At 47.6% G+C, this 12790-nt stretch overlaps 1 protein-coding gene across 1 annotated transcript in view; it reads left to right on the forward strand.

Moving 5' to 3' along the window:
- Positions 1 to 512: 512 nt before the first annotated feature.
- Positions 513 to 12790, forward strand: part of LOC105305271 (microcephalin) — a 21352-nt gene continuing 9074 nt past the window's right edge. The window contains exons 1-2 of the mRNA XM_023523062.1: positions 513 to 622; positions 3834 to 3952. Of these exons, the coding sequence (XP_023378830.1) occupies positions 611 to 622; positions 3834 to 3952 (131 nt within the window). The 5' untranslated portion in view covers positions 513 to 610. The remainder of the gene's footprint in view (positions 623 to 3833; positions 3953 to 12790) is intronic.

Here is a 12790-nt window from a genome sequence, read left to right on the forward strand (position 1 = left end):
TTCTGCCTGCTGCCTGTTTTTGTAGGGACTACAAGCCAAGACTGTCTTTTATTTTTTTAAATGGTCGGGAGAAAAGAAAAAGAATGGCACAGGAAAATGATAACAAATTAAAACTTCATTGTCTGTAAAGTTTTATTGGAACGCAGCTGTGCTTTTTCATTAACGTATTGTTGTTGGCTGCTTTTGTTTTGCAGCCATGAGCTTGAGTGGTGGTATGTCTCAAAGCTGAAAATGTTTACTCTTCTGCCCTTTAGAGAAAAGAGACTCTCGTACTAGAAATGTTAAGCCTGGTTTAGGAATTTGGGAAGAGCATCTCGGCTTAATGCAAACTGTGACGTGTATGAGTAACGTTGTTCTTTGCTTGAAATTCTAAGAACTGTCATAGCGCTAATGCTGTTTTAAATAGGCTCATACTAGAAGGAATTAAATTTTTTAAGTAAATAGAACAAGAGAAAAATCTGTCGAAATCCTTGAGTGAGGGATGCCAGAATTTCAACGGTATTTCATGCTAATATCTTCCTTTTTTTCAGATGTCGTGGCTTATGTGGAAGTGTGGTCAGCCAACGGAACAGAAAATTATTCAAAGACGTTTACAAACCAACTTGTGGCTATGGGGGCAAAGGTAAGTTCATTTTGCAGTTGCTACATATGCTAGTCCTCTGGTACATGATGAAATATATTTGCATTTTCTTGGGAGTTATTTCTTAGAACGTGAAGGAAAAAGAAGACAGTGGGTAAATGGCAGGAGAAAAAGAGAACCATGGGTACGAAGAATTTCAAACCATAGTGTTTGGTCTGTGCTTATGAGGGAGAAGAACTCCAGGGTGAAAAGGTGGACCCTGCCCATTGGGTACCATGATGCTGTTGAGCAAAGTGAGGAGTGCAGGGACAGGAACAGGTGTTAAAGGCTGTGAACTGGGGCCTAGTGGAAATATCTGATCGACATTTGGGTATACCAATCTGGAACTCGAGGTAGTCAAGGCTAGAAACAAGGTTTTAGGGCTCCAGAGTCTAGGGGTGGGGTGAGGCCGAGGACGAGTCAAGGACCCAGGTGATGAGAAGGCGACGTCCTGGAGGTGGAGCCTATCGAGTATTTCAGGGGCTGCCAACAGGGCGGTGGAGTCAGCGACAGAGGTAGAGAGGAATGCCAGGAGAATCTGGGAAACAGTCTGGAAGTCAGGAGGGCGGACCCCAGTGATGGAAGTTTGAAGCTCTGCAGCCCCGTCTGGACAGTTGAGACTAGCGGTGCCTTAGATTTGAGGACTAGCGCAGAGATCACGGTTGCGTGTAGTGCAGTTCTGGGAGCTGCCTAAAGTGGGTGGAATTGGTGCAGCAGTCCCTGGAGTGCTCAGTCCTTGGGGTATGCGGAACAGAGGTGGGGAGAGCGGACTGCTGCCAGGGAGTTTGGCTGTGAACTCAGTGCGTGTGTGTGTGTGTGTGCTGGGGGACGGGGCTGAGAGGTCGGCGTGGGTGAGCAGATCCATGAAGGCAGGGCCAGGGATTAGGGCAAGGTGGAAGAGGCGCCCGGGGCTTGAAACCTCGGGGTGCCCACCTCAGGAAAGAGTGGGTGCTCCTGGACTTGCGCGGGCCCCCTTACGCTCCTCCCTGCCCTGCTGGGGAGATGGAGGGACAGCAGACTGGGCTGGGGGCTTTCAGCGTCCACGGGCGGGCTCGCTTTTGAGCCTGAGAAGTCACCTTTTCTCTGATAGGCTGGACGGCAGGACCCGGGCGGTTAGTTTGGCTAAGAACAAAGCCATGGGACGCGGGAGCTGACAAAATGGCATTCAGGGGTAGTATTGAGATCTTAGATGACTTGGATCTTTTTGTTTTTCACCTGTTATATTGAAAATTTTTAAATGGGAAGTTGAAAGAATAGTACTGCAGTGAACGTAGAGCCAACACTTGTCAGCCTCTTAACATCCCTGCTTTGTCTCCATCTCTACGTAGTGTATGTGTATTTTTTCCTGAACTCTTCGAAAGTCACAGATATCATAATTTGCCCCTAAACATATTTAGGGTGTATCCTTCAAGAGCGAGGACACTTTCTTGCCTAACAAGAAGGCCACTGTCACATCTGAGAAAATTAGCAGTGATTTCTACCAGGTTTCTGCAGTGGGCGAATCAGCGTGTGCCTCGGCCACGTTCTGCTGTCGTGGTGGCTTCGTCAGCCTTCACTTTCAGCCATTCCTGGTGCGTTCCTGGTGGCGTGTCGCTGTGGACTGAGTGCGTTTTCCCGCTCATTTTCCTCCATTTATCTTGAGGAGCTTGTTCCGGTCTCGGTTCATGTTTCCTTTGGGTTTTTTTTCCTCCTTGATTTGTAAGCATTCTCGGCATTTTCTCGGTGACCGCTTTGTCAGTCATTTGAATTGCAATATCTTGTCACTCTGGCTCCTTTGCACCTTCTTGATGGTGTCTCGATAACGGAGATGGTGAGCGCTGCTGTATGACATGGCCGTCAGGGAGTTCAGGTGTCTGTGTGGGCGGTGGATTTGGGAGAGGATATGACATAGTTTCTCCCTTTATGGTGAGCTTTTTTGTGTGTCTCATTTAAAAACGTATTCCCACACCAAGGTTATGAAGACTTTCTCCTCTGTTATTTTCAGGAAGCTTTATCATTTTGCCTTCCCATTTGGATTTACAGTATGTCTGGAATTGATTTGCAGATATGGTATGAAATAGTTGCATTTTTTTCCGTGTGAGTATTCATTTTGCTCAACACCATTTATTGAAAAGACTGTCCTTTAACCAAGCTCCACACTACCTTCGTCATCAGGCAGGTGACCGTAGGTGTCAGTATACACGTGTTCTCTCATGACAAACCACCCTACCTTAATTGCTCTTTATAATAAATTTTCATCAGTCTCCTTTGTTCTTCAAATGAATTTTAGAATGTTTGTCAGTTTCCAACCTTTTTTTGGAGATTTTGATTGGGATTGGATTGATAACAACAGATCAGTATGGAGAGAACTGACATTTTTTACAAAATTGAATCTTCCAACCCGTGACATGATATATGCCTTTTTAAATTTGTTTGAATAATGTTTTATAATTTTCTGTGGTCACTTTTGATGCTACTATGAATGGTATCTTTCAAATTCCATTTTCTAACTGCTGCTGGCATATAGAAATAGTTTTTGCTTATCCCCTTTGTGTTCACAGAACTTACCAACTCATTTATGAATTCTGTGGTATTTTTAGGATTTTAAAAACGTATGCAAGTGAATCACGTGTGCACAGGACAGTTTTATTTTTTTCTGTCTCTAACACCTTTCATTTCTTTTTCTCAGTGGGCTTTACCAGCTAGGGCCAGCGGAGTAGAGTGGACAGACATTAGGTGGACGTCCAGGTCTTGTGTCTCTTCTCGAGGGAAAAGCCTTTTTAGCATTTCCCCTGATTACAGTTTTGTGCCATCTGTGAAATCCTAATTTACTGAGAATTTTCCTCATGAATAAACTTTTGAATTTTATGAAATGTGTTTTGCTCGTGTATTGAGATAATTATGGTTTTTCTCTTTGACTTTGTTAATGTGAATAATTATTGATTTTTTTTTTAATGTTAACCAACTTTGTAGTCCTGGAATTAACTCAAGTGGTGGGGATGTGTTATCTTTTTTATAGGTTGATACAGTTTGCTAATATTTTGTTGCTCGTTTTGCATACTCCATGAGTGGCACTTGCTTATACTTTATGAAACTGTTAATAGTAATTTACATTTTGTTTTCTGCACTTTTACACGTTTCAAAAACTTTTAACAAACAAGTAACTCAGATCACTTTATGAAACTGTGTGCAAACAGTAATCATTCACGTTTTGTTTTCTGTGCTTTGTCTAAAGGTTTCAAAAACTTTTAACAAACAAGTGACCCACGTGGTGTTCAAAGACGGGTACCAGAGCACGTGGGACAAAGCTCAGAAGAAAGGCGTGAAGCTTGTTTCGGTGCTCTGGGTCGACAAGTAAGTCCTCCTCTTATGTGTCCGTAAGCATGTCGTATTGGTGAAGTATGCGACATGTTTTGCACGGATCACAGAACCAGGAAACGTTCGATTTGCCTTTTCTGTGCCTCTTACCTGGCAAGTCATTTAACATCCTCAATCCTCAGTGTCCGCAGCTGAAAGATGAGTAAAGTATGATCCCTAGTCCTGCCTCCTGGGAGGAGAGGTGAGCACGCAGGCCCCGAGGCGCCTGTGCTTGGTGTGTTCAGGGAACAGTAAGAGTGAGTGTGACCAGGCAGATTGTTTTAGTGGCTGGGGCTGCCAGTAACAATGTGCCACATCCTGGGGCGTAAACAACAGGCAAGACCAACGCTGGCAGGTTGGTTCCTCCTAGGCCTCTCCTAGGCTTGCAGATGGCTGGCTGGCTTATCTCTGTGTCTTAACCTGGTCTCTCTGAGTGTGTCTGTCCTAATCTCCTGTTGTAAAGACACCAGTCCTATTGGATTAGGGCCCACCCGTATGACCTCATTTAACCTTAATTTTCTCTTTAAAGGCCCCATCTCCAAATACAGCCATGTTTTGGGGCTCTGAGGATTAGGGCTTCTTGTGAATTTGGGGGGACACACCTGAGCCCAGGGCAAGAGTGTTTGAGGGGAAGCTTAGCAGGAGGTTGAGGTCAGAGGGGTAGTGGGGAGTCAGATGATGGGGGGCGAGGCAGAAGGGAAGTATGCAGGAGCGGGTGCGGGAGCGGGTGCGGGAGCGAGTGCGGGAGCAGGAGTGGGCAGGAGCGGGCGAACGTCGGGAGCCTGTCAGTGACCCAGGCTGGCCGCAGTGTGGTTGCCAGCGTTTGGGTTCAGGACGTGTCTAGGACAGCCTGCCAGACTCGCCCTCCTGCGGGTTTGGATGTGAGTGCAGAAAGGGGGCGTCAGGGGTGATGTGTGGCTTTGGCCCCAGGACCGGAAAGGTGGGTTTGCCATCCCCGAGATGGGGAAGGCTTCTGGAGGACCAGGCTCAGGGGGAGGAGGAGTCCCCCAGATGTGCTCGTGGGGTGTGTGTCAGGCACCCACGTGGAGGCACCAGGTGGCAGGCGGTTGGATGTGTGAGTGTGGAGCTCCTGGGCAAGGCTGGAGATAGAACGTGAGCGCACTCAGTCTACAGCTGTTACTTAGAGCCTGGAATCTGGACTCGCCCTCCTAGAGGGCATAGGTGGGTGGGGAGGGAAGAGGGTCCGGGTTGGGCGCCCCGGTGTGGGAGATGGAGGGCGGACCCCAGTGAGGGTGATGTTCTAGATGGCAGGTGAGGAGAGCTTCCAAGGGGAGGCGACGATCACCTGTGGCAAAGAGACTGCGTGCAGGCCGGTCTGAGGTTGGCACTGGGGTCGGTGGGGCGGGGTCTCTGGGGTCTCCACCTGCAGTTACAGTGGATTTGTGGGACTGGAGAGGTCAAGTAGCAGTTGGGGCTGTCGAGCCCTGATGAGGGACGGAGGTCGGGGGCAGTACCTGGTGGGGGGATGTGCAGTGGGGAGGGTCGTTTGAGATGGAGAAGCGGCAGCATCTCTATGCTGATGGATGGAGGGAAGTTTTGTGATGCAGAGGCTAGGGGAGAGATCCGCACGTGCAAGTCCATTTCTCACACAAGCGGCTTGGGGGCTGTGGGACTGGTCTAGCAGACGACAGCTAGGGGGGTTACCCTCTGTAGCCCATGGGTTATATAGGATCAGGGATGGATCACTGCCTGGAGACGGAGAGTGCAGAGCGCAGGGGGCAGTTGCTGCTTGAGTAGACGGGGCATCAGGACTTGGGGACATTCTTCTGTGATTCTGCTTTCTTACCGAGGAGAAGTGAAAGGTTATCGTCTGAGAATGAGTGGGAAAAGGTGCAGGAGCTTTGAAGAGAACACGTGAAATCGGTGTCCAGGAAGGGGCGAGAGTGACGGGTCTGGGAGATGTCCTGAAAGGACGACTGGGCAAGACTCGCGGCTGGGTTCGGGGCGGCTGTGAGTTGAACACCAGGCCAGAGGAGCAGGCCCGTTGTTCATCCCGCAGCTGCAGTGGGAAGGAGGCTGAGGGTCATGTCGGGTTTAACTACGGTTAGGTTTCGCCAGGCACCCCTTCCTCCCCCAGGGAGCTGGGGAAATGCGAGGCAGCCACAGTGAAGGACCTGAAGGACCGTGGACCCGGAGCCAGCGGGGAGAGGGGCGAGTTGACGGAAGGCTGACGGATTCAGGCAGCAGATCTTAGGGGAGTTGGAGTGTTGGGGTTTTATGGGGGGCTGTGTTTAGAAGGAGGAGGCCGTTCGGAGAGTCCGATGCTGGAAGTGTAGGTTACGGAGGGCAGGCCGAGGAAATGGAGTCAAACCCGGTCCGGCTCTTCACAAGCCCCCTCCCAGGCGGGTGGGCCTTGAAGTGGTTCCCGGTTCAGCAGTCCCGAAAGGCAGTGCACACTGGGAGTCTGCAAACCTGGAGGGACCACAACACAGCTCCCCAGAGACTGACTTCCTTCTCGACACTGCTCAGCGCATCTCGTAAGGTTTGCTGTTGTGTTTTGTTTTCATTTATTTCAAAAGATTTTCTAATTTCTTTTCAGTTTCTTTAACCCATTGGTCATTTAGGAGGTTCTTGTTTAATTCCTCCATGTTGTGAGTTTTCCAAACTTCATTCCATTTTTGATATCTGATTTTATTCTGCTGTGGTCAGAAAACATTTTTTTATTATTATTTCAGTCCTTTTAAAGTGATTGAGGCTGGTTTCATGCCCTGACATTGATTCCGCCCAGGAGAACGTTGCGTGCGCGCTGGAGGAGACTGTTCTGTGCTGGCAGGTGGAAGGCGCGTCCTACACACACCGTTCTGTCAGGTCTGCAGTAGTCGGTTTATACTTTCTTAACTTGCTCTGTTTAGTTGTTATGTCCATCATTGGATGGGGCGTCGAAGTCCCCATGTTACTGTGGAGTTGTTTAATCCGATGACAACAAATTTCCTTAGTTTTTCTTTATCTGAAAATGTCCTCATTTCATCATCGTCTGTGAATAATATTTTCAGTGGATGCGCAGCTCCAGGCTGACGGTTTTCTCAGCCTCCTGTCCCCTGGTCTCATGAGAAGCCGTCACTGTTCAGGTCATTTCTCCATTGTAAGTGTCCTTTGTCTCTGACTTCTTTCAAGTTTTTCTCCTTATCTTTGTTTTTCAGAAGTTTAAGTGCTATTAAATTTATTCTGTGTGGATTTCACTGAGCTTTTTGAATGTATAAACTATTAGTTATTGGCCATTATTTCTTTAAATAGTTTTTCCTTCCCATGTTCTCTCTCTGTCTCTCTCGTGCTCTAATTAGCTGCATAACAGGGACTGGCAAAGTTTTTCTGTAAAGGGACAAATAGTGAATATTTTAGGCTTTGTGGGCCCTGTAGTCTTTATTTAACTAAACTCTTGTGTGAAGGGAGCCCTAGAGAATAAGCAAACGACTAGGTGTGGCTCTGCTGCAATAAAGCTTTATTCTAAAATCTGGCTGTGGGCCAGCCCCTCCTGTGTAACGCAGCGTTCGAAATTTTCCCACTTTTCTCTGATGCCCTGGTTTGTATTGTTTTTCAGTCTCTCTCTTTTTTTTTTTTCCTTATCTCATTGATCTTTTTTTCAAGTTCATTGACTCCATCAACTCTGTTCTGTCATTAAGTTCATTTAGTAAATTCGTTTCAGGCAGTTTTCATTTATAACATGTTTAACTGTATGTCTGTGTGTATTGTTTTTCAGTTGAGATTTCCTGTCTTGGCTTTTGGCATCTTTATTTACAATTGTATTTTCCATTTCTTCGTGGAGTATAGTTACAGTAATTCCTTTAATCTCCACGTCTGATAATTTCATATTGGCATTGGCATCTGTTGTTTTTTTCTCAAGAATGTGTCACATTTTCCTGGTTCTTCATAGGACAGATAACTTAAGGCTCTATTTTGGACATTGTAAATGTTTACATAGACTGGGTTTTTTATATTTGCCCCGAAGAGTATTGATGGTTTCGTTTCAGCAATTAGCCGGTTTAGCTTTAAGATGTAGTGTCATGTAATCCTGTGCTGGGCGTCCGCATAGATGCTTCAGCTCCTTCAGCCCCAGCCGCAGGGTGCGTCAGGCCTAGGCCGGGGACTGCAGCTTCTCTGCTTAACCTGATGCTCCTCTTCCCTGTCCTTTTCATTTCCGGCACCCTCGCCTCGTTCTCTGGGGCCCTGGGCTGCTCCCTCTAGTTCCCTTGGTCTTTCTTCCCTTGGGCTTTGAGCTGCCCATCCCCGCCCCTCCCACGGAGATGTCACTGGTTTGCCTCAGGGTGCAGACCCAGAAAATGAGGGAAAACCACAGGTATTTCCTTTCCTTTAAAAGTTCACCTATTCGTTTTCCATCTTCCAAAGGTAGTGGAGGTTTTTGTTTGTTTTTCGGATTATCAGAGTGTATGGCTTAAAGCTTTACAGTGTACTTTTCTGGTGGAGGTTTGGTTTGTTAGGACTGAACACAGCTGGAACCTAGTGTGTCTTGAAGCATCTGGTGCCGGTCTGATGCTTTCCCTCTTATAAATTATTTGGTTTTTCTGCTTGTGGACGCAAAGATTTTTTTTTTTTCTTTTCAAAGTCTGATGGCTTTATTTTAATGTCTCAAATTCAGTTGATCATTTCAGGTCTAGGTTGGCCTTTTAAGAGATTCAGGTCTATATTTCTGTAGAATTTTCTTGGATTATAGTTTGAAGCGTTCGTTTCGGTGCCTTCAGGCATCCGTATGTTGGGCCTCCTCTACTTGACTTTTTTTTCAGCAGTTTTGACTAACTCTTTTGACTTCTTCATCTCATTTTTGTTTTTTTTTCCCGTTTTTCTTCAGTATTCCTTACTAAATTCTCATTTGAATCTGCATTTTTTGACATGTTATAAGGTAGTCTTCATCTCTGACGTGATTTTGTCTTTCCCGAGTTTCATCAGCTTTTATTTTCGTGTCTTCCTGTTTTTTGTTGTTATTGTTGTGGTTCTCATGTTTTTATGTTTATGGTTCAAGAAGTGCGTCACCCATACGGATGGATCCAGGGATGGGCCGATGGATGTTTCCCAGACGTTTCTTAGACGGGGTTCGCTTCAGGTGTGAGGGTTGTGTTGCCTTCATCTTCAGCTTTGTGCCTTTTTTTTTTTCTTTTTTTTTGGTGGGAAGAGGGGATGTTCTTCAGCTGAGATGGTTTGAGTTGCGTTTTCTTCATTTTAGATAGTTTTTTATGGACATATTCTGCTTTGTTCCGTTCCCACTCAGTTTATAGGGAGGGACCCTAGTTTCGGGGCGTCCCCTTACGTCAGTTTTTCTCCCCCGCATGGTCCTTTCGTGGTGACCTTGCCGGAGGAGGAGGAGGAGGGGAGGCGTCGGCCTTGTTTCCGTAGGATCCTTGAGGGTTTTCCTCTTAGTTCCTTCTTTTGCTTCCCTGCTGTTTGCTCCGGGGTTGCCGCTCTCCTTTCTACTTGGTCCCCCTTCCGATTCAGAGCTTCGCGGAGCCCGCCGCCTCCGGGGCTGCGCACGCTCCAGCCCCCAGCCCCGTCCTCGCGGGGGCGCTGCGAGCCACGCCTGCAGTTTGGCCTTTAGCGCTGGACTCCTCTCTGAGAGCTCGTTCACCGGCTTCGGAGCACTCCGGGCCGAGTCCTCCACCGTCCACCGTCCACTGTCCACCGTCCACCGTCCACCGTCCACCGTCCACCGTCCGTGGAGTCTTAAGCCTTCTCTTCCCGCCTCCACAGACGCGCAGCTGTGCTGGATCGGGATTGTTTTCCTCCTCGTAGGCTGTCTGAGGTTGGCGCTGGTGTGTGTCTTCGGTTGGTGAAAGCGTGGGTCACTGTGTCCTTGAGTATTCGTTCCTTCACAAGCGCGTGCGAGGGGAGATTCAAAATCACGCAGCCACCTTCTTCCCTGTCCCTCATCTCCTCGTGCAGCCCGCCAAGCCGGCCCGCATGTCACCGCAGCTACATCTCCCCTGGGTCTCCGTAGCCGCCATCCCTGCCTGGTGCAGACAGCTGTCAGCTCCCCTCATCCCTGCAGTGGCCTCCTGCTGTCTGCCTTCTGTTTCGTTTCTCGAATGTTAGTCAGTGCATCCCTTAAATCAGGTTCCTCGTCTTACAGAGAGAAAGTGGTTCACAATTAAGTGGTCTCGAGTCGGGAACGGCGAACTATGGCCCGCAGACCAAGTCCAGCCCGTCACTCCGTGGCTTTTTTCGTGGCCTGTGAGCTGGCAGTGGTTTTTACAGTTTTAAAAGATTGGGAAGAAATGAGAAGAATATTTCACGACACGGAAAGTGATGTAAAATCCAGTCTCCATGTCCGTGAGTTTTACTGGAACAGCCACGCACGTCGATGTGTGTGGTCACTACTGCTTGTGCGCCGCACCTGCAGGAATGAGTAACATGACAGAGACCATGTGTCCCACAGACGAAGAGTGCACCCTCCGGCCCTTTGCAGGAAAGTTAGCGGCCCCTGGCTTAGAGCTGCCTGATTCATCTGTCCCATTCACGCCTCGGCTGCACCGCTCCCCACCTGTGTCCCCGCCTGTGTCACCCAGCCGTCCTGGTCTCAGCCGGCTGTTTCTCTGCGTGTGCCGCCTAGAGCTTTCCTGGCCTTCCCGTTTCACACACCCGGCTCCCTCACGTGGGTCCCCTTCCCTGTCCCCCGATCTGGAGTAGAGCCCGCTTTGTTACTGTCTCAGCTCCTTGCTTCCTTTTCGTGCTGTGCAGACTTAGTTTCTTCGCCCGTTCTGTCTCTGCCTGTCTGTCTGCGGAATCATGGGTTTTGGTCTTTCCGTGACAGTGTAAACTCTAAATGCAGCCACCGTGTTTGTCTTGTTTTATGGTTGTGTTTCCACTTACTATCTGAACACATTCCTGGCTCGTAGTAGGTGCTGGGTAAATGGCTGTCCTGACTATGGATGTACAGAGGAGGCTTTACTTAGCATTGGTTTAGAGATACCAGAAGATTTCTCAGAGGAAGTGACTTGACCTACACGTAAAAGACTGTGCAGGGCTGTGGAAGGGGAAGGGTACAGAAAAACCGATGTCTCCTGGAAGTTTGAAGTTAATGGAGCTGCTTGGACAGAAATATCAGGTGACGGGCATTCCCGTACTCACGCGAGGCCTGTTACTCTGCCGAGCCCTGCCTCCTTGCTCTCTCTGGCTGGCCCGCCCCCTCATTCCCTTTCCTCCCTACCCGCTTTCTGTGTCTGCCCCGTTAGCCCTCGTTTCTCTGGGGCTCATGGAAGCTCCAGAATATGTGTAAATTTACCCAAAGGCAATTTCTTAAGGTCCCTTTAAAGTGAACTTAATTGCATGTTTGATACAGATGCTTTTTTTTAAATTATTGTTTGTTGTAATGTGATCAGATTTTAATTATAACAATTACTCAGTTTTAGATTTTCTTTGCTATCTTGAAAACATGCACCTTCTTTGGAATTAAATGTATTTGTACTTAAACATGTTTCTATTTTTAAAATGAAAAATCGTCTCCTAATCTATCTTATTTTTCCTCCCCTCAGTTGGAGGAAATGTGCCTTTGAGAATCGGGTACTTTTTCTAAACATACAAGAAATGCACACATATGCATTTGCATTTATATATGTACCAATATGAATAGGTTTTGTTTTTTTATGGAATGCATACCTTTTTAGTCAATAGTACATTAGAAAACATCTTCCACGTTTGCACATAGACCTTTTGTAATAGATAACCTATAATTTATGTAACTGACCTAACGAGTATGGTGTTTTCATTTCTTTTTTTTCTCATGAGATGTAGTCTGAGATCGAGCCTTTGTGTGCATTATTTTCTTGCGCACATAAGGCTTTGCGTCGGTTTAAATTCCAAAAGTGGACCTTGGCGTTTGGAGGGCTTACGTGTTTCAGTTTACGGTAGATGCTGTCAGATTATCTTCTGGGAAGAGTGTGCTAATTTTTGTTCTTCCCTGGCAGCGTAAAAGAACACCTGTTTCCCCCAGTCATTAGTCATACCGTGATTTACCAGGCTTTTTTTATCTTTCCTACTTTGTAGGTAAAAAAAAGTTGATTTCGTTTCCTTGATTTTTAGTGAGCTTGAACTTTCTTAAACAGAACTTAGAGGTAACAGCTAAACTGACCTTTATTTTGTGTGACATGTGTCTATTCTTTTGTTAACTGCCTATCCAGGCCATTGCTCAGGTTTTCCACTGAAAACAAACAGTACATACGAAAGGTCACTAGGTGTCACTAGAATCCCATTTTGTTGGGTTATTTCAGTTTTCTTTTTAAAGAGCAGACAGCTGTATAATAGCAACTGCCTTTTCCTTTGGACACTGGACATTTTTATTCTGCAGGAGAAAGAAGTAAAGGTGAAGAGAGTAAAGGTCAGCTTGACTGTCACCTGTAAGTTCTGTCATGGTCGTAAAGGCACATTTTTTAACAACCGTAAACTAACAGATGGAAGCACAGGTCGCAGGTGCCTGTTTTTGCCCGTTGGAGCGCGTCGCTGCCTGGGGCCCCGTCACCCTCAGCCACGCTTCCTGCGAACTGGCATGCCTCACGCAAGCCCCACAGCCGTCCCGCGGGGCCGGTGTCGACACCGTCCCACCAGCGGCCCGTGGTCCGCCCAGTCTCACGAGCTGTCCCGTAGCAGACGCCCCACTCTGTGGAGACACGTCCCGGTCTTCCTCCCTCTGGAGCCCTCCTCCGTCCGTCTGTGGCCTTCGTGCCCTGGCTCCCATGGGAGATCACAGACAGTGATGCGTGCCGTCCCCTGGCTTGGGGTGGTCTGCTGTCGCCTCGTGGAATTTTCTGAGATCTGTGCCTTTACAGGGACGTCCTGTAAGTGCTGCTAGGTTCTTAGTGTCCCCTCTCTATG

Source organism: Pteropus vampyrus, unplaced genomic scaffold, assembly GCF_000151845.1.
Source record: "Pteropus vampyrus isolate Shadow unplaced genomic scaffold, Pvam_2.0 Scaffold377, whole genome shotgun sequence".
In the NCBI taxonomy this organism is placed as follows: Eukaryota; Metazoa; Chordata; class Mammalia; order Chiroptera; family Pteropodidae; genus Pteropus; species Pteropus vampyrus.